The sequence below is a fragment of the Mauremys mutica genome, chromosome 25 (genome assembly GCF_020497125.1).
Source record: "Mauremys mutica isolate MM-2020 ecotype Southern chromosome 25, ASM2049712v1, whole genome shotgun sequence".
Classification (NCBI taxonomy): domain Eukaryota; kingdom Metazoa; phylum Chordata; order Testudines; family Geoemydidae; genus Mauremys; species Mauremys mutica.
In genome coordinates, this window is record NC_059096.1 from 1032848 (window position 1) to 1058647 (window position 25800).

Genomic DNA, 25800 nt, shown 5'->3' on the forward strand with positions numbered 1-25800 from the left:
GCGGGGGAGAGGGGGGTCCCCAGGCCCCCAGAGTGGCTCCGGCAGGGGAGCGGTTTCCCTGGCAGAGCGGTGCTGGTAGGGGGGTCCCCGCATCGAGGCGCAGACAAAGCCACTCACCGAGGTGACCTTGCGGTAGATCTGGGCGGCGTTCTGGCACTCTGAGTAGGGGTATTCCGAGGTGGCCATCTCCAGCATGCACATGCCGAAGGCGTAGACATCCACCGCCTCGTCGTACTTCTCCTCGTACATCTCGGGGGCCATGAACTCCGGGGTGCCTGGGGGCGCAGGAGACAACTCAGCGCCAAGCTGCTCCTTGGGGCTGGCTAGCCACACCCTGCTGGCCTAGGGTGGGGGGCTGGCTGCAGGGGAGGCTGCGCTCCCCGACTCATCTCAGCAGTGCCAGGCTGGCGTTGGCCACCCCAGGGGTCCCATGGCAGAGGGCGCCCCCCGGACCGTGAGTGGCCCCTCAGCCAGGCCATCCCGGGGACCCGCCCGAGGGGCCCGGCTGCTCGCGCGCCCAGCCCGGTACCTATGACGCTCTTGGCGAAGGAGGCCCGCTTGAGCGTGGCCAGGCCCAGGTCCCCGATCTTGACGGAGCCGGTGGGGCCCGTGATGAAGATGTTGTCGCACTTGAGGTCGCGATGGATGATGGGGGGCGAGCGCGTGTGCAGGAAGTGCAGCCCCTTGAGGATCTGCCGGCTCCAGCGCTGCAGGACCTTCAGCTTCATCTCCTTGAAGCGCTTCAGGTAGCTGCGAGGGCGACACGGGCGACATGAGGGGGCGACTCCAGCGGCTCCCCCCGGCCAGGCGCCACCCAAGCTGCACGGAGCTGGGCAGCAGGGTCCCGGCGCAGGCTGTGTGGAGACTCTCCTCACCCAGGCAGCACACACAGCGGGCTCCGCAGGAACGGGCGGCTCTGTAGTGCCAAGGGCCAAGCACGGGCCTAGGAACGGCGAGCAGCCGGAGCTGCCTGGTGCAGCGCAGCACGGCGAGGTAAGGGCGCCCGGGACGCACTGACAGCTGCTTCCTGAGCAGAGGGACCTCACAGAGCGCCTGGCAGGCCCTGGGCTTGGCCCCAGCACCCCCACCAGTTCACAGCCCAGCTTGGCCGAGAGGAGCTGCGAGCTCTGCCCGGATCCTGCCCGGGCCCCTTCACGCCAGGCAGGGGCGGCTTGGAATGCACCTGGCCCACATGCTGGCCAAGCTCGCGGTGCCAGCAACCACAGCGGTGACACGCAGGCCAGACAGGGTCCCCCCCACCCGCTAGGACCCTACCCCCTCTCCACCTGCCACACAACCCCCACCCTGCCAGACCCCCCGGCTCCCTCCCCCGCCACCCGCTAGGACCCTACCCCCTCTCCACCTGCCACACAACCCCCACCTTGCCAGACCCCCCGGCTCCCTCCCCCGCCACCCGCTAGGACCCTACCCCCTCTCCCCACAGGCCCCAGTGCCTCCTCTCCACCTGCCACACAACCCCCACCCTGCCAGACCCCCCGGCTCCCTCCCCCGCCACCCGCTAGGACCCTACCCCCTCTCCACCTGCCACACAACCCCCACCCTGCCAGACCCCCCGGCTCCCTCCCCCGCCACCCGCTAGGACCCTACCCCCCCTCCCCACAGGCCCCAGTGCCCCCTCTCCACCTGCCACACAACCCCCACCCTGCCAGACCCCCCAGCTCCCTCCCCCCCCACCCGCTAGGACCCTACCCCCTCTCCACCTGCCACACAACCCCCACCTTGCCAGACCCCCCGGCTCCCTCCCCCGCCACCCGCTAGGACCCTCCCCCCTCTCCCCACAGGCCCCAGTGCCTCCTCTCCACCTGCCACACAACCCCCACCCTGCCAGACCCCCCAGCTCCCTCCCCCCCCCACCCGCTAGGACCCTACCCCCTCTCCCCACAGGCCCCAGTGCCTCCTCTCCACCTGCCACACAACCCCCACCCTGCCAGACCCCCCAGCTCCCTCCCCCGCCACCCGCTAGGACCCTACCCCCTCTCCCCACAGGCCCCAGTGCCTCCTCTCCACCTGCCACACAACCCCCACCCTGCCAGACCCCCCAGCTCCCTCCCCCCCCACCCGCTAGGACCCTACCCCCTCTCCCCACAGGCCCCAGTGCCTCCTCTCCACCTGCCACACAACCCCCACCTTGCCAGACCCCCCGGCTTCCTCCCCCCCCACCCGCTAGGACCCTACCCCCTCTCCCCACAGGCCCCAGTGCCCCCCCTCCACCTGCCACACAACCCCCACCTTGCCAGACCCCCCGGCTCCCTCCCCCGCCACCCGCTAGGACCCTACCCCCTCTCCCCACAGGCCCCAGTGCCTCCTCTCCACCTGCCACACAACCCCCACCCTGCCAGACCCCCCAGCTCCCTCCCCCGCCACCCGCTAGGACCCTACCCCCTCTCCCCACAGGCGCCAGTGCGCCCCCTCCGCCTGCCACACAACCCCCACCCTGCCAGACCCCCCGGCTTCCTCCCCCACCACCCGCTAGGACCCTACCCCCTCTCCCCACAGGCCCCAGTGCCTCCTCTCCACCTGCCACACAACCCCCACCCTGCCAGACCCCCCAGCTCCCTCCCCCCCACCCGCTAGGACCCTACCCCCCCTCCCCACAGGCCCCAGTGCCCCCCCTCCGCCTGCCACACAACCCCCACCCTGCCAGACCCCCCAGCTCCCTCCCCCCGCCACCCGCTAGGACCCTACCCCCTTTCCCCACAGGCCCCAGTGCCTCCTCTCCACCTGCCACACAACCCCCACCTTGCCAGACCCCCCTGCTCCCTCCCCCCCCACCCGCTAGGACCCTACCCCCTCTCCCCACAGGCCCCAGTGCCCCCCCTCCGCCTGCCACACAACCCCCACCCTGCCAGACCCCCCGGCTTCCTCCCCCACCACCCGCTAGGACCCTACCCCCTCTCCCCACAGGCCCCAGTGCCTCCTCTCCACCTGCCACACAACCCCCACCCTGCCAGACCCCCCGGCTTCCTCCCCCACCACCCGCTAGAACCCTACCCCCTCTCCCCACAGGCCCCAGTGCCCCCCCTCCACCTGCCACACAACCCCCACCCTGCCAGACCCCCCTGCTCCCTCCCCCGCCACCCGCTAGGACCCTACCCCCCCTCCCCACAGGCGCCAGTGCCCCCCCTCCGCCTGCCACACAACCCCCACCCTGCCAGACCCCCCAGCTCCCTCCCCCGCCACCCGCTAGGACCCTACCCCCTTTCCCCACAGGCCCCAGTGCCTCCTCTCCACCTGCCACACAACCCCCACCCTGCCAGACCCCCCAGCTCCCTCCCCCCCCACCCGCTAGGACCCTACCCCCTCTCCCCACAGGCGCCAGTGCCCCCCCTCCGCCTGCCACACAACCCCCACCCTGCCAGACCCCCCGGCTTCCTCCCCCACCACCCGCTAGGACCCTACCCCCTCTCGCCCCAGGCCCCAGTGCCTCCTCTCCACCTGCCACACAACCCCCACCCTGCCAGACCCCCCGGCTCCCTCCCCCGCCACCCGCTAGGACCCTACCCCCTCTCCCCACAGGCACCAGTGCCCCCCGTCTGCCTGCCACACAACCCCCGCCCAGCAGAACCTGGAGCCCGCCCCCCTGCCAGCCCAGCCCAGCCCCGCTCACGTTTTCAGGGTGCCCGAGGTCATGAGCTCAGTGACCAACACGATGCAGATCTGGCCCTTGATGGCTGACTTCCAGGAGTCGTAGAAGCGGACAATATTGGGATGCTGCAGGCCCTTCAGCATCTCCACCTCCTCGCTGAAGCGCTGCCGTTCAGCCTTCGACAGCTTCCGGGTCTGCAAGGAACCCACAGGAGAGGCATGAGTTGCCACTGGGGGGCGCCCTCTGGCACCGGGGCTGGTGGCACAATGGACCGGTCCTGGCCTGAGCCAGCCCCATGGCCCTGCCACGGAGCCTCCCCCTCGCTCCCCCATAGCCCTGCCTCAGAGCCCCTCAAACCAACCCAGCCACTGAGAGCCCCCATGCTCCCACCCAGAGATGGAGCCCCTATCCATCCTCCTGGCTCCCTTTGCCAGCCACATACACGGCAGCAAGGCCATGCCAAGCTCCCAGTGCCACGCACAGACAGCAGCCCCATGAGCACTGCTGGCGCTGCCCAGGGCAGCAGGATTACTCATGTAGGAGAGACGAGCGGAGCCAGGCACCACGGCACCAGCAAGGCCACGCAGAGCATCCCCCCCACGCAGGGCTGAGGAGCTGGCAGCCGCTAATCGTGCCGGCTGGACGCGCTGTGCAGCCCAGCTGCCAGACTCCCCCAGAACGCCCCGGCCCGGCTTATCAGCACCAGAGACAGCCCGTATCTGGGTCAGGATGGACATGGAGTGTCGGGGGAGGGCAGAGCAGCCGGCTGCGGGCACAAAAGCAGAAATTCACTCACCTCCCAGCCCCCGAGAGCAAGCAGGGACGGCAGGACCCTTTGCCCAGCAAACAGCCGGGCTCTGCACAGAGAGAGCCGGGGCCAAACCAAGCCCCCCGTGTGCCAGCCCCCAGAAGGGAAGGACGTGTCTCCCCTGCCCCTTCCAGGGAGCAGAGAGGCCTGGCAGGGACAGGGCAGGGGTGAGACTTTTTGGCTTACTGGGGATTTGCTTGCTGGATGTGGGGAGGGGGCTGAGCCAGCATTTCAGCAGCTGGCCTGGCGGGGGCACGGTGCCCACGCGGCACGCTGGGGTGTTAGTGAGACACAAGCCACCCCCGGCACTCAGATTCTCCAGCGGGGACGCAGATCACCGGCTGATGAGGCAGCGTGGGGCCCCTCTCCCTCCCGCGCCCAGTGGGCCCACCCAGAGGAGGCTGCCCGCTCGCACGGTGCTGGGCATGCGCCCATGTGGACTTGGAGTGACACCCACAAAGCCACCGGTGTCTGCACCTCCTGCTGCAGCTGTGGGCCATGCAGGGCCGGAGGTTTGATTAAAACCTTTATCCAACGGGAGGGGCAAACCCAACTCCTCCCCAGCAGCCCACCCAGCCTGCCTTTGTGCCTCCAGCTCAGGGCACGCACCTCGTCTGCGTGGGGGCTCGTTTCCACTGGGGATTCCGCGCCAGCATAGCAGTCCTGGGGCCAGCCCCTGCACAAGGGGGGACCAAGGCCTGGTGACCTCCAGGTGCTAACCACCCGCACACCCCGCGGCTCAGCAGGGCCCTGGTAGTTGGGTCCCAATTCACGGCCCAGGGAACTTGTGACAAGAGACGGGAGGGAGTGCTCAGCGCCCCAGCACAGCTCCTGCCAGCCAATGCCCTGGCCAAGAGAGAACTTGTGTGCCACAGGGGCAGCCCGCCCAGGGCTGCCCCCTCCACCTGGCATAGCATGGCCCCTCAGGCCAGCCTTGCACCCGTACACAAGGAGTAACAATTCCTGCTGCCTCGCTTTGCTGCTTTCTAAGAGAGCAGGCGGGCGGCTGGCAAGTGCAGACACAGGGCACCTTTATGGCAGGGGGCCATGCGAGCCTCAATGCCGTCTTTGTTGGCAGCACAGGCGCGCCAGGCTCTGGACCTGGTTTTTCCATGTTCCTCTTGCTCAAGTTAATTAAAGTGGAAGCAGAAGTTGAGCTTTGACAGAAGCTTAAAGCACCGTGACTAGGAGCCCAGCCCAAGGTCAGCAGGGAGGGCACAGGCACCTGCCCCCTGGGGCTCAGCCTGGCAGCTCCATCCCCTCACCAGGTCTGCTGACACCAGCCAGGACAGCTTCCCCTCTGCCCACAGGCTCTGCTGGGACAGCACAGGCCAGGCAAACTCCCTGGGGACCAGCGGGGGCTGCCCCCCATGACTCCTGCTCAGCACACAAGGGGCTGGGGACTCTCCCAGGAGCAGTGGGGCACAGAGCAGGGGTCCTGACAGGCTCCCAGGCTCCTGCAGATGCCCCGGCTCATGCCAGCTGCCTTGAGGGGCCAGGGGACTCAGGGCACGGAAGGAGCCACCCCCTGGGACATCTGTCCAAAGGAAACTGAGCGGCTGCAGCCTGGGATTTCCAAAACATGATGCAATGTAAAAACGGCCACGCGAATCTGGGGCCACCCCCTCGCCCATTGCCTCCCCCGGCTCCGGCCTCCCACCCCACAGCTCTCCCTGCCTGCTGTCCAGGCTCTGGAGTCCCCATGCATTCCTGTCACGTGCTCCACAAACCAAACCCTCCCCAGGACCCGTGCCTGGCCGCTGGCATGCTGGTAACTGTGCCCAAGGCCCTGGAGTCGCTGCCCTGCTCCCGCCCTCGCAGAACCCAGCAATATCTGGAGAAACTGGGAAACTGGCACAAGTAGGAGCCTGTGGAGGGCTGATCCCCCTGCCCCAGCACCAGACACTGCCCAGCCTGTGGCACCCTCTCCCTAGACAGGGGCCAGAGCTCCTGTTCCCCCACCCGCAGGGCGCTACGGGGCCACAGCTCTCTCCTTGGCCAGGCAAACTGGGCCCTGGCCAGTGATAATACTGGGGAGCCAGGCCTGGCGTGGAGGTGAGATACGCCAGCAGCTGCTGCGAGCCCTGTTTGCCTTGGTGTATGTTTAAGGCAGGCGCATGAAATGACATGAGCCTGGAGCAGCAAGAGCTGACTCCATCCATGGCCCCCGATCGATTCCGGGCCTGCACTCGAAATGCCGAATGTGCCGCGCGGGCGGCGCTTCCTGGCAGGGCCCTGCCTGCTGGGAGTGAGAAGGGCAGGGCCAGGTGAGCGGGAACACTGCTCCTGGGGGGCTGCAGCAAACACCCCCCTCTGCCCCTCCCTAATGAGAGCAGGGCCTATGGGAAACTGACACAAGTAGGAGCCTGTGGAGGGCTGACCCCCCTGCCCCAGTGCCAGGCAGCGAGCAGGGAGAGCGCAGGGAGGATCCGGCTGGGACAGGCTCTCCACATCCCTGCACTGACAGCCAAAGAAACCAACGGCTCGCGGCTGCCGCGTTCCTAAACACTGGAAGCTGCTGGCTCCAGGGATCTGTGCGCTCGGCCCCTTGGCTCGCAGGAGCCATAAATCAGCCCGGGGATCTTTCGTAATGTTTTTGTTGCATCATAACTGGCCCCGTGGCTGGGTTGCAGCTGCCCTGCGCCCCACATGGGGCCGTGCACAATCCCCTCCTTTCAAACCCACGTTCGGGGCCCTGGCCCAGCCCAGAGCAGGAGACCCCCTGAGACCAATGAATGGCACCTTTTAGATCCAGGGCAAGTGAACTGATCTCCAAGCCCCCGCTCTGCTCCTCTGCCAGTCCTGACCCATAGCAGCCCCTGCTAGTACAGCCGAGGCCGGGAGGACCACCAGCTCCGCCAATGCCCCCCAGTCCTGACCTGCAGCCACCCCCCATTCCAGCCTTGGCTTCTCTCGAACAAGTGCTCCCAAACTGAAACAGCAACCAATACATCCAGTGGCACCAACCTGAGACCCAGCAAACCTGTCAGGGACCAGCTGAGCCTCAGTTAATTACAAACAGCAGCCGGAAGCACTTGGTCCTTCAGCACTTGGGGAGTTGCCTGAGAGCATCCCAGCCCCAGACAGTCCCCAGGCAGCTCCCCACCCCCAGTTTCCAGACCCAGAGGCGGGAGGGGAGGGGTCTTCTGAGGAAAGGTGGCTGGCATGGGCTCCAGGAAGCCACACGTCTCCCAAGGTGCTCACAAGTAACCAGATTCAGGAACTCTGTTCCCCAAGCCTGCGAGCTGCTGCTGAGGGAACAGGGAAGAGTCACCCCCAGGGGCTCCCCGTGCCTGGACAGGGCATACAGGCTCCCCCAGATGGAGTGCGAGAGTGCAAGGGGGGATCGCGCCACCCCCAGAGCCGCGAGGGCACAGCCTGCCCTCCAGTGCTGTGCCCCCCATGCCAGGAGGGCAATAACCAGGCTGGCACATGCTGCTTAGCGTTCTTGATACATCACCACTGAGATGTGGGGGCTACGACTGGGCGAGGGAGGGGCTAGGAGCCAGGATGCCTGGGTTCTGTCCTGGCACCCTTTCAGCAGCACTATGTTCGGTGAAAGTTCACCTTGTGGGCCAGGAGCCCCAGCAGCTCCACAAAGGCCAAGATGGCCTGTGCCCAACAAACAAGGCCAGGAGGGCGCTGCCATGCCAGCAGCAACCCCTGCCCACGCCCTGGCTCCACTCACCGAGCAGGGCCACCAAGGCACCCGCTCAGCATACGCAGGGGCGGGCAGTGCACCCCCCAGCTCCAGCCGTCTTGCTCAGCCCGGAGGGCAGGGACACAATGTACCTTGCTAATAGCCGCCTCGTGCACAGCAGTACGATGCTCTGGGTCACAGACGCCAGAGCCGCCTAACAGGCTGGGATGGAAGCCCCCCCGCTTGCCAAGGCAGGGCTGGCCTCCTCCGGGTGAGGCTGAACCAGCAGTTCAGCAACCCAGAGCCACCAAGTCCCAAGTGCCAGAGCCGGCCGGGCTCTCACTGCTAGGTTCCGCTGCCAGCCCGGGAGACCTGCTGCTCTCATTGGCCCCTGCCGAGGTGGAGCTGGGGGAGGCGGTGTGGTATTTTTACACGTTTCTTCCTCTCCGAAGGTGTTTATGAGGCTCTGGCTACAGACCCAGCTCTGTGATGCCCCGGGCAGCAGAGCTGAGCAGCAGCCTCTGAAAGCCCCATTGTGCAGGGCCCGGCATCCTGGAGAGGGGACCAATTTACATAATTATGGTGCATTTATAGCTAAAAGCCTCTGCAGGCCACCATAGCGAGTGCAGCCTGGCCCTGAAATAGCACCCAGCCATAAATCCCAGCCTGGGACAGCCCCACAGACCTCTCCAGCTGGAGACGGCTTGCTGCTGCCCCAGAGAAACAGCAACCCCGTAAAGAGCGTGGCTGGCACAGATCTGCCGCCTGGAGAAGAGTTCAGCACCAGCCTCTACGGAGCCTCCCTGTTTGCTGTCGCCTCCTCCCAGGCTGGGAGCAGAGGCCCAGCCTCCATGCGTACAGCGATTCTGTGTACCTACAGCATGCCCCTCGCATCCCACAGGAGCCTGAAAACAACTCAGCTCTTCCATTCACTTCCTGACTGGCGCCCACGGTCAGAGCACCCCTGGGCGCAAGGAGCCGAACCCTCCCACGGCTGCTCAGCTAGTGGGGTTCAGGGGGCAGATCGTTTTCCTAGGTCCCATGAAGCTCAACAGCCCCCCAGAAACCAGCCCCAACATGTACCAGGAACCACCAGGCCTGGAACAAGCGGCTCCCAGATCAGTCTGGTGGGGGCAGAAACCCACCAACCCCACCACAGCCAGGAGGAAAGGGGCCCCCAGCGCAGCACCACGGCTGCTTCGTCAGCAGGCAGCCAAGGAGCAGCACCTGGCATCTCCTTACCCACCCAGCCCTGCCCTGAGGGTCAGGCAAGCCTGTACTGACAGCCCTGCTAGCGCCAAGACGTCAGGGGAGGTCTGTCCCCCAGGAGAGGGAGTGGTACTGTCTGGACCAGGGAATGGGGGCGAGGTGGGAGAAACTGCAAGGTCCCCAGCGGTGCCCACATCACGCCGCGTAACCGGGGAGCACAGGATCTCTCGTGCCAGCAGTGACCAGAGCCCTCCTCGTCCCACAGCACCGGGGCAGCACTGTCCCAGCACGCGCCAGTCTGAGGCCCTGCCTGGGCAGCCAGCGCACAGCTTGGAGCCAGAGGGGTCTCCCCCACTGCATTGCTACCCGTGGAGAGGTTGGCTCAGGGCTCTGCCACCCGGAAGCGACACAGACTCACCCCCAGAATGGCCGGGGGGGCGGGCGCTGCCCTGGGGCCAGTGGAGCAGTAGCCAGAGGAGATGTTACCCACCTGCCCTGAACCTAAGGGCCACTAGGACAGCCTGGAGCTGCGTTCCCAGCGGGGCATGTGGGCACAGAGCCCCTGCCCCCCCTCCCTGGGGTGTAACACGACCCCCAGCAGTGCAGGGCCAGTACAGAGAGGCCTGTAAGCACAAGACACTCTCCCTGCCAGCCCAGCCCAGCCCCCCCCCCCCCCCGGCCTCTGACCACAAGCCCCAGGAGCAAGGGCTGTCGTGCCAGTGTCTGGGATGCGCCCAGCACGCAGGGGCACTACCACAGACACTGCAGAACAGCAACCCCAGATGCCCCCGCCCCCTTGAAGGGCTCACGTCCACCTGGGGGGGCCCAGTTTGGGTTCACCAGCCCCCCTTCCTCAGCTCTGCTCCGCCCACAGCAGCGTGGGCTCTGGGGAAGGGACACGGAGAGCGCATGCAGACACACCTTGGCCAGTTCAGGCAACTCCAGCTCTTGGCTCCATGCCACTGCCCACGGCAGGGGGGAGAGTCGGGTCCTGCAGGAAACCGCTCATGATAAACAAATATTTACCAGTTGGGCCCACTTTGGGCCTCTGGTTTCCCCAGCCCCTCCCAGCATCCCCCAGGCATCTGTCAATAAAAACACTGCTTTAAACCTGACTTCAGAAACCAGAAATGGGTCAGGCCAAGACTATTATGTGTGGGGAACCCAGGGCTGGGGGAGCAGGGGGCTCTGGGCCGGGACTGAGGGGCACCGGCAGAGCTGGGGGAAGGGGGTGGAGCCGGGACTGGGGGAGAAGGGGGCTCTGGGCCGGGACTGAGGGGCACCGGCAGAGCTGGGGGAAGGGGGGAGCCGGGGCTGGGGGAGCAGGGGGCTCTGGGCCAGGACTGAGGGGCACCGGCAGAGCTGGGGGACGGGGGTAGAGCCGGGGCGGGGGGAGCAGGGGGCTCTGGGCCAGGACTGAGGGGCACCGGCAGAGCTGGGGGAAGGGGGGAGCCGGGGCTGGGGGAGCAGGGGGCTCTGGGCCAGGACTGAGGGGCACCAGCAGAGCTGGGGGCAGGGGGGAGCCGGGGCTGGGGGAGCAGGGGGCTCTGGGCCAGGACTGAGGGGCACCGGCAGAGCTGGGGGCTCGGGGAGCTGGGGGCTCTGGGCCAGGACTGAGGGGCACCGGCAGAGCTGGGGGCTCGGGGAGCAGGGGGCTCTGGGCCAGGACTGAGGGGCACCGGCAGAGCTGGGGGAAGGGGGGAGCCGGGGCTGGGGAAGCAGGGGGCTCTGGGCCAGGACTGAGGGGCACCGGCAGAGCTGGGGCAGCGGGAGCAGGGGACTCTGGGCCAGGACTGAGGGGCACCGGCAGATCTGGGGGAAGGGGGGAGCCGGGGCTGGGGGAGCAGGGGGCTCTGGGCCAGGACTGAGGGGCACCGGCAGAGCTGGGGGAAGGGGGGAGCCGGGGCTGGGGGACCAGGGGGCTCTGGGCCAGGACTGAGGGGCACCGGCAGAGCTGGGGGCTCGGGGAGCAGGGGGCTCTGGGCCAGGACTGAGGGGCACCGGCAGAGCTGGGGGCTCGGGGAGCAGGGGGCTCTGGGCCAGGACTGAGGGGCACAAGCAGAGCTGGGGGAAGGGGGGAGCCGGGGCTGGGGGAGCAGGGGGCTCTGGGCCAGGACTGAGGGGCACCGGCAGAGCTGGGGCGGGGGGAGCAGGGGACTCTGGGCCAGGACTGAGGGGCACCGGCAGAGCTGGGGGAAGGGGGGAGCCGGGGCTGGGGGAGCAGGGGGCTCTGGGCCAGGACTGAGGGGCACCAGCAGAGCTGGGGGAAGGGGGGAGCCGGGGCTGGGGGAGCAGGGGGCTCTGGGCCAGGACTGAGGGGCACCGGCAGAGCTGGGGGCTCGGGGAGCAGGGGGCTCTGGGCCGGGACTGAGGGGCACCGGCAGAGCTGGGGGCTCGGGGAGCAGGGGGCTCTGGGCCAGGACTGAGGGGCACCAGCAGAGCTGGGGGAAGGGGGGAGCCGGGGCTGGGGGAGCAGGGGGCTCTGGGCCAGGACTGAGGGGCACCAGCAGAGCTGGGGGAAGGGGGGAGCCGGGGCTGGGGGAGCAGGGGGCTCTGGGCCAGGACTGAGGGGCACCGGCAGAGCTGGGGCTGGGGGAGCAGGGGGCTCTGGGCCAGGACTGAGGGGCACCGGCAGAGCTGGGGGAAGGGGGGAGCCGGGGCTGGGGGAGCAGGGGGCTCTGGGCCGGGACTGAGGGGCACCGGCAGAGCTGGGGGAAGGGGGGAGCCGGGGCTGGGGGAGCAGAGGGCTCTGGGCCGGGACTGAGGGGCACCGGCAGAGCTGGGGGAAGGGGGGAGCCGGGGCTGGGGGAGCAGGGGGCTCTGGGCCGGGACTGAGGGGCACCGGCAGAGCTGGGGGCTCGGGGAGCAGGGGGCTCTGGGCCGGGACTGAGGGGCACTGGCAGAGCTGCTGTGTGAGAAGCTAAGGACTGGAATAACAGGTCAGGGCTGAGGTCAAGTGACCGTTTATATTTTAAAGGCAATAAATGACAACTGTGTGACAAATGCAGGACAAAGCTATTTCTGAAAGGGCACAACCACAACCACTTTTATTTGTGGTACGAACTCCTATATTTGTACCACAGCGGCTGATTCTCTGCAGGATTAGGGCTCAAAAACAGGCTTGTTAAATCTGCTCACATGCTCCTTGGCTCCGCACAGGGGGCTTGGGACAAGAGATGCTGAATGAGGAAATCCTAACCGAGGGGCACTGGTAGCGCTCTCTGGCGCCGGGGGGGGTTGAGGTAGCAGGGGGGCCGTGGGTCGGGGCTGAGGGGCACTGGTAGGACTCTCGGGGGGGGGGTAGCAGGGGGGCCGTGGGTCAGGGCTGAGGGGCACTGGTAGGACTCTCGGGGTGGTAGCAGGGGGGCCGTGGGTCGGGGCTGAGGGGCACTGGTAGGACTCTCGGGGGGGTAGCAGGGGGGCCGTGGGTCGGGGCTGAGGGGCACTGGTAGGACTCTCGGGGGGGCGGGTAGCAGGGGGGCCGTGGGTCAGGGCTGAGGGGCACTGGTAGGACTCTCGGGGGGGTAGCAGGGGGGCCGTGGGTCGGGGCTGAGGGGCACTGGCAGAGCTGGAAGAGGCAGCCGAGCAAGGGCTGGCACAGAACCTCGGACCGGGCGACAGGGGATGGATCGCTCAGGGACCGTCTGTTCTGGTCATTCCCTCTGCAGCACCTGGCGCTGCCGGCAGAGAGGACGCTGGGCTAGACGGACCCTTGCTCTGACCCAGCCTGGCTGTTCTTGTTCTTTCCTGGGACTCAAGGGGCAGCCGAACTTTGTATCCAACGGTCCCTGCCTCCTCCTGGGAAGGTGCAGCCCGCTGGCCCGCCAGAGCCCACCCAGAGCCGTTGGGACTGCTCCGCACTGATGCCTGCAGACAGGCCCCCCAAAACTCCAATCAGCATCACTTTGTAAGCACACCGGAAAGCCGTCTGGCACCATCCCCACGACAGCCGGCCTGGCCACGCCAAACACTGCCAGACAGGCTGAGAGACCAACACAAACAGCCCTGCAGGACGTCTACTGGGTACCTCAGATCCAGCCTCGCAAACGGCACGTGCTCTCAGCCTGACGGGCGCCCTCTGATGTGGCCTGTGGAGAGACTGGGATCCGCCTGGCAACTCAGTCTGGAGCAGCAACCCTAAAGCAGGGTTGAGAACCAACCTGGGGCTAAGAAAGGTGGCCAGACGCCCCCCAGGCTGCGCTAGCTGCGAGCGGGCCATGGACGCACATGCCTGGCACGGCCCAAATACGGGATACAGAACGTGACAAACCCACAGAGGCACACAAAAATTACACACACAGGAAAAGCCAGGCACCATGGGGCTGTCCGCGGAGAGCGTGACTGTGACCTCAATGCCTGACCCCGGGAAGCGTCACCACTAATACCAAGGGGCATCCGATTTGTGTGCAAGATGAAAAGCTTTGGGAGAAAACTCCGGGACACAGAGCAAAGCTCCAGTGGGCAGACACCAAGGGCCAGCCTGCTGCTCAGGGCACAATGCCCCTTCCTCACAGAACCACCCGCTGCCATGCAGGAGTCCCTCTGCCCACCCGGAGACGCAGCCATCAACACACACAGCGACGCCCCATGCTGCTTTTAGGGGCAGGAGACAAACTCGCAAGACACGTTTTTCTGTGTAAACAAGGACTTGGAACTCGCAGCTGCACCAGCCGGCCCAAGGACAAGGGTGGTCAGAGATTTTGGACTGCAGCTGAAGCCCATCCCAAGGGGTTGTATGGAGAGGTGGGGTCCTCCGGAAGGGATAGTCCCCATACAGCCCTGCTACTGGTTGCAGCAGGAAGGAGGATGGGGGCTAGAGAAACCAGCCCCCTCTCAGCAGAGGGAGGCTGCGGTTGGAGGAGGAAGGGATGGGACAGCTGGCAGGAGACCAGAAAGCGCCAGGTCCGGGTGTGTTAAAGCAGCTCCTGCAGCCAGCCCCTAAGGGCACCACAGAGCTTCTGGCAGCATCACACAAACCGGCCACGGGTGCCCACCAATAAATCTCTAAAAGCAGCAAAGAATCCTGTGGCACCTTATAGACTAACAGACGTAAATAAATAAATCTCTGTTGATTTAGCCACTGGCACCACACTAGCCTCTGTCAGGAGAACCTGAGAGGAATCGTAGCCCCCATTTACACTCCAGAGGCACCTCCAACACCTGCCAGCAGTGCCCCGAAACCAGAACCTGAAGGGGCCAGTTCTGCAGAACACAGCACACAACTGGCAATGGGGGCGAGGCTGGCATTTGAAGCAGCCCCTCTGATGGGCGGGGCAGCGCGTGCAGAAAAGGAAGCCCAGAGCCTGGCACTTAACCTGTACCTTGGCACCGAAGACCTGATACACAACTACAAGATCTATGGGGCAGGGATTGGCATGCATGGCACTACCATGCTGCAGGCGCTGCCATCGCCAAGTGAGGAGAATGAGCCATGCAGGAAGCTGCAACTGATGCAGAACTGAGCTGTGAGGAGCCCAGAGCAGCTGGGCAGCAAGATGCTGGGAGCATTTCACACCAGGGCCCAACATGCCAGAAGCTGGGAATGGGCGACAGGGGATGGATCATTTGATGATTCCCTGTTCTGCTCACTCCCTCTGGGGCACCTGGCATTGGCCGCTGTCGGAAGACAGGACACTGGGCTAGATGGACCTTTGGTCTGACCCAGTCTGGCCATTCTTATGGCAGGTCTAGCACAGCACCAAGATGCCAGCACATGGGCACTACGGATCTGAGCCATGCTTGGGGGTGGGCAAGGGCAGGCGTTGCTTGGTTGCTGCAGTCCAGCTGCAGAAATGGCATTAATGGGAACAGCCATGAATTACGGTAATTCAGTATCTGTGGCTGCTGCTGCCAGCTCTCCTACGTAAGAGAAATCACAGGTCCAGCGTGCCAGCCACCGGAGGCCACTACTAATAGAAAGGAGAGACCTGGGGCTGCAGGAGCCAGAGATAGCGGAGAAATGAACAGATGTGGCCCCAATCCCCCCACACCTTCTCGGAGCTCCTTCTTCCCCAGTCTGCTGCAGTATCACAAGTATGTCTGGGGAGTGGGAGGCCCAAGGAATAAGAAAGAGGCTGAAGCTAAAGCCAAACGAGGGGACAGGGACCTGGGGGAAGCATCCTGCACGTGCCCCCACCTGAAGTCTGAGATGTGTCTTGAACTCAGTTTTGGGGGGTCCAGGAGAGCCCAATCTGACCCACGGCTCAGTCCCAGGACCCTCAAAGGGACACTTGGGTCAGGACCAAGTGCTGGCCAGTCACAAACCCCCGACTTTCTTAAACCCTCTGGTGAAGGAGCCACTGACCTGGCACCTGCAGAAAAGCTGGCCCAGCTGAAGGGCCTGTCCTAGCCCTTCCAACACCACAGGCAGAGCCAAAGCACTGAGCCAGGGCCCAGGCCCATCCTGCTGGTCAAGCTCAGGACCCCTCAGTCCCTCCTCACGCCAACCTGCCTAGCTCAGCAATCCAAGGCCAGGGGCTGGGGAAACTCCCCCACAGCCCTCACCCCTGACCCACCCCCTGGGGCCTGAGTGCCAAGGGGCAGCGTCTGATTAACCTGAAGTAGAGCCCCATTGATCTGGGAACCTTGGGGGAGCAGGGGGCAGCCCGAGAGTGGGCTTGGTACGCTGGGTCCTGAGCAGGGCCCTTGCAGCCTGCTGGGCTGGCTGGACGGACTGAGGTGCCCCAGGCCTGCAGTCGCTGTGACCCCGTGCTGGGGAGCTGCTCCACGAGCCCCTGGAGCGTAGGGGAAGGATCCCGGACAGATCGCCCAAGTTTGTCAGACATCAGGGTCCAACCAGCTGACAGCAGGGCAGCTCCTCACTCTCAGGCACCCTGGCTCCTGACCCTGCAGAACATTGCAGGGCCCAGCCAGGACCTCCTCCCCAAGGGACTGCGCCTTGCCCAGCCAGCCACCTCCGGGAGCCGCGGCCCCCACTCCAAGCCCAGTGCCGACCCCCCCATTCTCCCCCACCCCCGCCACAGGCAAGTGGTGCCCAGGGACTGGGGGTTCTGGCTCTGCAGCACCCCGCCCTCCCCCAGCCTGTGCAGCAGTGACCCCTGCAGAGCAGCCGCCCGGGGACCCACCTGAGGGCGCAGCGCTGGAACCGGGGGTGCTGTCCATCCTGTCCAGGGTTTACAGTTTGGTTCCGCGGCTCTCCGCTCCCCCACGCCCCTGCCCCGGAGAACCTCCCGGCCCGGGGCCCGCACCCACCTGCAGCTCGCACCAGGCCACCTCCACGGTGGTCTCGGTGTCCAGCCCTTTGTACACCGTCTTGAAGGAGCCGCGGCCGATCTCGATGTCGAACTTGAGGAACCGGCCGTCCGGGGAGGTGGCCACGGCGCGCGTCTCGATCTCCTCGTTCTCCTCCTGCGCCCGGCGGCTCTCGTCCGGGGGGGCGCCGCGCGGGGAGACCCGGCCGGGGGGCGGCGGCGAGGGCGTCTGGCCGCCGCTCTCGCTGCCCGAGCCGGAGCGCGCCGCGGGCTCTGCGCCTTGGAGAGCCCGGGGGTCCCCGCGCGCCTCCTGCGCCCCGGCCGGGCCGGACCCCGGGGGCCCCTCGTAGCCCAGCCGCTCCAGCTCGGCCGAGCTCCGCCGGTTGAACCTGTAGGAGCCGCGGCGGCTCTCGCGCCCCCGGCTGCGGAGCGGAGCTGCCCGGCCGGGGGTCCCCGGCTCCAGGGCGATGCCGCAGCCGGACAGATCCACCTCGGTCTGGGACATGGCTCCGGCCGCGGGGGGCCCGGCCACGTGGAGCATCAGCATGGGGGTGCGGGGGGGTCCGCGCCCGGGGCCAGGCGGGCTCCCCGCTTCGCACCTGGAGGCGCAGCAGCCACCGAGCCCGGACTGGGAGCCGCTGTGCGGCGCCGGCCCTGGGCTGCCCGGAGCCGAGCTCCGCCCGCCTGGCGCCTCCCCCTCCCCGGGCGCAGCGCACGCCCCCGGCCCGCCCCCGCCGGCAGGAGAGCGGGGTGAGCAGCAGGCTCGGCGCCTGCTCGGGCAGCTCCCCCCGGGCCAGCCCAGACTGGGGGCAAGGCCCGCCCGGGGCTCCACACTCACCCCCCAGCTCTGCTCCCCACCATCAGGAGGATGCAGGTGTTGGTGAGGCTGGGACAGTTCAGAGCCTCCCCCCCGCCGTCCGGAGGGGCAGCTCCGGGAGCAACCCTACAATAACAGTGTCACCGAGCCAGAACGAGCAGCCTGTGCAGCCCGGGGAGGAGCCTGGCCAGCCAGCCTGACCCTGTGCGCCCCGCTCCAGTGCTCACCCCCACCCCCTTAGCCCGCTGTTCCGGGCCACGCGATGGGTGCTGCCTCTGCATGGCCCCGGCCTCCTGTCCAGACCCACACGGGGCAGGGCCTGCCTTTGTTCTTTGTACAGCCCCTAGCACAGCAGGGCCTTGGTCCCAAGAGGGCTCCGGGGGCACTGCTCTGACCGAAGGAAAGCCCCAAATATTGGGATGGCAAAGCCCAAAGAGACGGATCCTCCTCGCAGAAAGACTGACACTGAGATGGGAGCACTTGGGCACAAAGACCTCTCGGGTCACTGTGGCTAATGAGCCCTGTGGGCCGGCTGCCTTCTGCCCCCAGCTAAAGGACAGACCCACATCACGGGGTGACGTCAGACCAGGGCACAAAACTAATGACCAAATCCTTCCCTCCCAGCATTGATGTCTGGGAGAGGCAGGAGACTGGCCTAGATTGGGGAGTCCAGGGCGCTGCATTGGGGCTCGTTCCGTTCATGACTCTGCCACTGACCTTTGGCAAATCGCTGCTTCTCTGGGCCTCAGTTTCCCTGTCTGTCCCATGGGGGTGATGTTGCTGATTCTCCTTCATAAAGTGTTTTGAAATCTGTGGATGACAAGTGCTGTTGTTATTCTCATAGATGGTCTGTCCTGCTATGGCATGAGTTCCTTCCTGTATGCAGTGCAGAGCCATTTGCTATACAGGGGTCCTTCCTCTGCTGTCTATTCTGCAGCGCACTTGGGGAGGGTGTTCCTGCTGGAGACTCTTGATCCACAAACCCAGACACCCCCACACCAAGGAAGCACCCCCTAAAATGCTGATGCTGCAGGGAAACAGGAGAATTAACCTGTGTGAGTCCCCACTGGTCACGTCTTCCTCACTTGGCTGCACGTTATTCTGCTGAGCCTGTAACTCTCCAGTGCTCAGTGAGGGGAGTAGGGAGAGAGAGCCAGCCATGCGCTGTCACAGCGCAGTGATCAGAACCGGGGCCAGATTTAGGTGCAGGCAACCACATAGACTTGGGGCGTGCCGGGCTTGGGGGGCTGTTTTTGTTGTTAGTGACAAAAGGGAAAATAGAATGTTTGAAGTAAAATGTTCCAGGTAGTCCGTGCGTGGATTCATTTTTCACTAACCTCCTAGAATGTTCTGGACTTTTGTAGAATCTTGTGGAACCTTCCAGACTTTCTGAGAACTACACTTTCCTCGAACCTCCGAGAACGTTGTCAGCCCGGCCCTCCCGGGTATTTAAGGGGCGTGGCGTCGCCAGTCAGTCAGTGAGATACAAGAGTGAAGTGAAAGCCCAGCTGCAATATTGTGAACCTTGCTTTATTTTGCAACTGTGAAAATGTATTTGTTTTAAGACTTGAAGAGTATAAGTAGCGCCTAGTAAAGGACATATTTAATGAGACACCAGAAATACCTATCGAATCCCTATCCATGCAGCAATATAAAAGAAACTGTTACTTCTTTTGCTATGCTTAACACGTACTGTTTGATGACTTTCTAAGACTGCAGAACATGGACTTTTGCTCTCCCCAATACTGTCTGTTTCCCCCATAGGAAATAAAAGATGCCCTGGAAGAAGCCTTCAGGATCTCAGTATAGGAAGTGAAAAGCACAATTGCAATCTAGTTTGCAGCAAGGGGCAAATTTGATGGGAAAATTGTGAAACAGAACAGCACACAGGGCTTTAGGAAGTAGCGATTGTCCCAATACAGAAGAAATTGAGGAGTGAAGCGTAAATGACAGATTTCCCGTTAGTAAGGAATTAGCAGATTTAGTTGAAGATAAGGAATGGAAAGGTGAGGAAAGTGATGGAGAATCGTCCAGGTTTCCTGGCGGCATGAAGAAGAGTGTGGCTCACATGACAAGCGGAGTAATACAGAAAAATCAGGCTTACATGAAAAGGAGAGAAAGGATAAGGAAGAATCAGCCTTGCGTGATGACAGAAAGAGCTGTGGCTGCCATTCCTTCAACCTAGTTGTGTCAGACACAGCATCATCTTTAGATTCAATCTCTCTCTCTGGACAACTGCAAAGGATATATTCCCTGTTTTCAGCATAATCTATCAGGTAGAAGATCCTCACGGACATTGTTACAAATCTAACCCTGAAACCACTAAGTGACACTCGCTGGGAGAGCCACATGGACAGCATAAGGCCATTGAGGTACCAAGTGACTGAGGTTTATGACATCCTGGTGGAACCGGTGCAGTTGAGTAAAGCCAAGGCCAGAATCCAACATGAGGCGCAAAGCCTGGCAAACCAGATCACTGACTTCAAATTTTTGGTCTCAATTGTGGTTTGGCCCAATATCCTGTTCCAAGAAAATGTTGCAAGCAAGGCATTACAAACTCAATTGATGGACATTGCAACCTTGATGAGAAGCTGTCTTGATTTCATTGTGGCCTACAGAGACAACAGATTTAAAGATGCCATCACTAGTGCCAAAGAAATGGTGGAAAACTGAGGAGTCGAGCCTGTCTTCAAGGAACCTTGTATTCATCAGAAGAAGAGACAGCTTGGTTACGAGAGCAGAGATGAGCTGATGGGAAGCTTGGAAGAAAAATTCATGAGGGAGTTTTTTTGCTCGCTCATTGACACTGCTTGAGTGTCCATTGAAGAAAGCTTCGGACAAATGAAGCACCATGAAAAGACTGGGGGGGGGGAGGGTTGTATGACCGTAGTACGCTGCCGGTGGACAGGAAAAGATTCTTGAACAATTCACTGGACCTTCACTGGACGCTGACACACGGGGAGTGTTTGAACATCAATGCTAAAGACCTCTATGTCGAATTGGACAACAGCCATCCCATTTTGCCACACAGGAAGCACTTTCCACTCCAAGTTCTCCAGTTCATGCATGATGCAGAGCTGGAGGACACTTTTCCTAATGTGTGGATAGCTTTGAGGATTCTGCTCACACTGCCAGTGACAGTCAGGAGTGGTGAGTGCAGCTTTTCAAAGCTTAGGCTCATTAAAACATATCTTTGATGGATGATGGCTAATGAGAGACTGACATCGCTTGCTATTTGAGCGCTTGAAAGTGCCATCGGCCTGTCTTTGGATCTGACACTGCTTCAGTTCACAAGGGCAAAGACGGGAAAAGCGACCTTTGGCACTAAAGGACTAGGGTTAACATTCTCAGGCTGTCACCTACTGGAATACTACTTAATACTGGTTTTGCCAGAAGCTGGGAATGGGTGACAGAGGATGGATCACTTGATAATTACCTGTTCTGTTTATTCCCTCTGGGACACCTGGCATTGGCCACTGTCGGAAGACAGGATACTGGGCTAGATAGACCTTTGATCTGACCCAGTCTGGCTGTTCTTATGTTAAGTATCAGAGGGGTAGCCGTGTTAGTCTGGTTCTGTAAAAGCAGCAAAGAATCCCGTGGCACCTTATAGACTAACAGACGTTTTGTAGCATGAGCTTTCGTGGGTGAATACCCACTTCTTCAGATGCAAGACATCTTCACTTGCATCTGAAGAAGTGGGTATTCACCCACGAAAGCTCATGCTACAAAACGTCTGTTAGTCTATAAGGTGCCACAGGATTCTTTGCTGTTCTTATGTTGTTATGTCCACCCAATGTTGGCGCACAGTTCAATTTCTTGACGTTAGTACATTTCAGTTACTCTTAAAATTAAAAAGTTTCTATAAATTTAGAGGAAGCAAATTACTTTTATGTGCTTACATATGGCATGAATAAATAGATGTACAGATCCTGTCGTGCAAATTTATCATCTTATGGGAGAAGGATAAATCATGCATCCAACTCATGAAATGGGCTACAAATGCAATAAAAAATAAGGTATTCAAAAGTTTAACAAATGGGGGAGGGGAGCACTGAAGATGCTCCTCACCTAGGGCGCCATTTGGTCTAGGGCCGGCCCTGATCAGACCAGATCCTTTACAGGGAGCTTAATTTATGCCTCTCCTCTCCTTCTAGAGCTGGGAAAGTCAGATTGGGTCCCAGCTAGCTCCTGGCCCTCCCAGGCTTGCTCCCTGCAGTCCACTCTCCAGTATGGTGTGAAATGACTCAGGCAGCAGGGTGACGCAGGTGTAATTGTGCTGTAGCAAAGTGCTTGTTCTAGTCATTTACTTACCGCTTTTAACCTGAGGCTTCAGAGCATCATGTTTACTGGAAAGCAGCAGCTACCTCTCTCTTGCAAGTTGCCGGAACCGACTCCTGCTTTATGCAGCTGTGATTCAAGGTATCGGGCCCTTGTGTCTGTCTGGAGCCTCAGCATGGCAGCCAGCTCTGCTTTAGCTACTGGTGAAAATAGCAGAGAGAGTGTGTAATAAAGACATTAAGCTATGAGCTATTAACGAGTGTATGGTCGGGACCAGCAGCCCTTATCTCGCACACGGACAAGCGCCTGTTGCCTTTACGTTTAAATTGGGGGGTGCGCTCCATTTGTTTAACAGCTCCGTGGAGCCATTGACACACAATACACCTCTACTTCGCTATAACACTGTCCTTGGGAGCCAAAAAATCTTACCGCGTTATATCGAACTTGCTTTGATCCACCGGAGTGCGCAGCCCCGCCTCCGCCGGAGCACTGCTTTACCGCATTATATCCGAATTCGTGTTATATCAGGTCGTGTTATATTGAGGTAGAGGAGTACAAAGCAATTGTAGCTTAGATTAATTTATTTCCCCTAAACTCAGATTGTTTCTACTAAACGATAAGAGAAACTATTTCAGCCCAGCAGTGTCCTCTACCCAGATTAAAGCCACTAAACCCACATTTCCAGGACAATATACACAGATCCTTGGAGCAGCGGCTAAAGTTCACAACCCAGCACTAGTCAATGTGCAGCACTGCAAATCCCCTTAACTGTAGGGGGGAGGGGTCGAGAAACATTTAATGAAACCTTGTTTCTGCAGAAGCCCTGGATAGGTCCAGGATCAAACTGCAAATCCCCTGAACACTGGCGGGCTTCTGAAAGCTTCACCTCCCCCCTGCTCAGTGACCAAGCAGATTGGGCACAACTTCTCCTGCCAACACCCCCTTTGCTGAGACCCGCCCTTTCGCCTTGCTTGAAAATTGTTAATTGTGTAGCATGGGTGTGTGAGCTGGGAGAAGAAACCACCCCACCCCTATGCTCCCCAGGGGCACGTGCTGCTGGGAGAACAGGCACAGGTAGCTTGCAGAAACATGGCTGTGTGGAATAACTGCCCCCTCAGCAATGCCCAGGTCAGGGGAGGAGGGTGTCACTGTATTCTGAAGCCAGAGCCAGGGTGCCAGATTGGACCAATGGTCTGATCGAGTGCGGCAAACACTGTTCTTATGGCAGAGCGGGGGCCTCGTTGTGACACACCACACACGTGGGCGCTCAGCTCGGCAGAATGATGGTCGCTCCTGTGCAGAGTAAGCACACGCAAGGTGACATTTTTCTTGAGCTCCACCACAAGGGGGTAGGTTATCCCTGCCCCTCGCACAGCTCCCTCTCGGAAGCAGTGCTCGGTGGAGCATTCAGATACGCATTGGCCCGGCTTCCCTTCCCAGGGAATTCACTTGCCAAATACCCCTGTTTGGGCACAGAGCCACTCGGGGGTTTGCCCGCAGTGAAGGGCAGCCAGAGGAAGCCGCATGCCTGGTGCAAGCTTTGCCTTCCCCGCTAGGACCCGGCAGAGCTGCAGGAATGAGGCTGCAGCTTCCCTGCTCCTGCGGCAAATGGCAGATTTATAAAGTTCTCTGCTCAGGAAGGCCAGTAATTGCTTTCACTCTTCTCCCATCCTGGCGGTGGCTTTTAGCAAAGCCAGGGATCCTCAGCCAGATGTACACAGGTAGGGGGGGGGAGCCCCTGTGGCTTGTTCTGCAGCTGTCCTGTGAGAATAATCTGCAGCTCAGAGACAGGGACACTAGAACATGCGGCTCAGGGCTGGGGGAGGGAGAGGAGGATATTGATCTTGGCACCAACTGGTGCAAACCAGTTGCTTCCAAAATAACATGGGGAAGGAACTCTATCCTCTGCGAGAGAAACCCCGCAGGTCAGGACTGCTGCCACCTCCCAGTGGCTCAGGCACAGCAGGGCCAGTTGTGCTGCTCACCCTGGCACAGCTGTCAGACGCCCCAGGCAGAGGACAAGCAGATTCCCTCTCCTCTCTCAGCACTGACACCACCACTGAGCACTGGGTGAATGTCGTTAAACAAGCTGTGGGGCTTGGCCCAGTGCATGGAAATGGGACCAAATCCAGAGCGGGTCTAGAAGGCTGCACACAGCCCAGGCTTGATGACCAGGTGGGAAACTGGGAGCCCACCTGGCATTTGAGTTCCTGGGATACATTGTCAGCTCCAGAGCTCACAGGATGTCAGTGTTAACACTGCAGGGAAGGGCTGGCACTGGGGCACCAGTCACTGGGACATCTCTGGAGCTGTCTGGGAGCCACCCCGGCTGCCAGGGCTCAGGGGTCTGTGTGCACTGAATCGGGTGGGGACCTCAGCTCAGCTTCTGGCAGCCAGGTGTCCCCATCACAAAAGCCCCTTCGGGGGTCAGGCCTCTTGCCAGCACCTCAGCAGAGGGGCAAGCCCTGATAACACGGAGAACGACCACCCCTCTTGCACCCAAGGAGGTCACAGCGGATGAGGGGGAAATCATGCTGGCAGAGGGACAGGGCAAAGGGAGCTTCCCCTGGCATTGTCCCATCATGCCACCTCTGGGGATGTCCCAAGGAGTTCAGACTCCAGCCTCAAACTCACTACAGCTGAAAGGGGTGTGGCTGCTGCACAGTGGCCGGAACAATACAGCCTGAGACGGGCACCTTCCAGCCACCTCCTCTTGACCTAACCTTGGGGCACCACATGGGAGTCTGACGTGATCTGAGAATGGAAACTCCCAGCCCTCAATCGAGAGCTGGTCCCTAGAGCTCAGGGATTGTACACAACACTCGGGGTCTTATCAGGGTGACATTTCCGTGGCCCCTGGTGCCCGTGCCGGTGCCAGCCCTGCTCTTTGAAGGGCCGCTCTAATCAAGCAATGTAACCTATTTTCCTATGTGTTCAGCTGCCAGCTGGGCTGTTGCTCTCCTGGGGGATTAGGTCACTAATCAAAGGGAACGCTGCTCCGCTGAGCACTCCACTGTCTTGCTTATTAGCTCCCATGCTGCCAGAACCCCTCTCCTCGGAGCTCGGAGCTCATGGCAGGGAGACGGAGGGGCTGCAATGAGGCTGAGCAGGGCCCACTGAACTCAGCACCTCTCAGCATCTGGTCATGGTCCCCAGGCCTCCCCTGCACAAGACTGGGACTCACATTTCAATCAACTACACGCTCTGGGGAACCACAGATCTGGCTGGGCTGGCACTGGTGGGTAGCGTCCTGAGCTTGCCCCAGCCTCTGTACATATGGGGAAGGCTTTGGACTCTGCTGTGTGTATCTTGGGGGTGGACAGATCCCATTAGAGACTCAAAATTAACACCACTGCTGAGAAGGCCCCGAAGTCCAGGGCTCATCTGAACCCTTTCGCAAGGCTGACGGAGCAGAATGGCACAAGACTCAGGATGTCAGGAGAACTGTGCGTGATCAGAAAAATTCAAGCAGGTCCCAGCTGCACGACACGTCCACAGCAGAGTCACTCGCCTACCCAGGCAAGATGCAGTGTCATGCTTGCCTCATGCTGCTGCTTCCTGGCAGGACGTGCTCCCTGCTCTGTGCGCGCTGGGGGCTTGGTGATGCCCCCCCCTGCTAGAGAGGAATCCCTGAGCTCCTGACAAGGATAGTGACTAAGGGAGCCATGTGCTTCCATGGGTGTGGTTGGGGGAGTTCTCAGCTTCCCATTCTCAGATCCTGATGTGACACAGGTCACTTTCCTCCTGGAGCTCCAGCCCTGATCTTATGTACAATCAGGCCCCTAAAGCACCTACCCAGGGAGGTCCCTCAACTCCAGCCAGGTAACTCTTCTCCTGACTCTTCCTTAGCCTGGAGTTAGAGACAGACGCATCATTCCAGCCCTGAACACAGCTCTGGGCCAGCGCAGACTCAGGGCTCCCCAGAGACAAGGGGTCAGAATTGATCAAACTGAAACGACACTTGATCATAGCCAATGGCATTTTTAAAAAAGCCCCAAGCGTCTTTCCTTCCCAGGAGCAGGTCTGAGCTGGGTGTGCATGGCCTGATAGTGCCCTTATCTCAGTCCAGGGCCCCTTACCCTCCACCTTCCCCAGGCCAGTTAGCCTGTAATCAGTGTGACCAGCTGCAGCTGTGATCTCAGAGCTGCAGGGCACCTGATCAGCCCAGAGACCTGCCTAACCCCAGCCCCTGGGGCAGCAGCAGAGCCTCCACTGGAAGCTGACAAG

General features: G+C 61.8%; 1 protein-coding gene across 6 annotated transcripts in view; it reads right to left on the reverse strand.

The window, feature by feature from the left end:
* The window catches only part of WNK4 (WNK lysine deficient protein kinase 4), a 32796-nt gene extending 11055 nt beyond the window's left edge, over positions 1-21741 (reverse strand). Inside the window, exons 1-5 of one of the 6 annotated variants that reach the window (XM_044999810.1) lie at positions 21607-21741; positions 18010-18102; positions 3629-3801; positions 530-750; positions 118-275 (exon numbers count right to left, since the gene is read on the reverse strand). In XM_044999810.1, the coding sequence (XP_044855745.1) occupies positions 118-275; positions 530-750; positions 3629-3801; positions 18010-18087 (630 nt within the window). In that variant the 5' untranslated portion in view covers positions 18088-18102; positions 21607-21741. Of the gene's footprint in view, positions 1-117; positions 276-529; positions 751-3628; positions 3802-4049; positions 4241-10185; positions 10479-16476; positions 17119-18009; positions 18103-18343; positions 18483-21606 lie in introns of those variants that run through there. The other 5 variants (XM_044999811.1, XM_044999808.1, XM_044999809.1 and 2 more) reach the window with 5 other exon arrangements.
* Positions 21742-25800: the final 4059 nt, after the last annotated feature.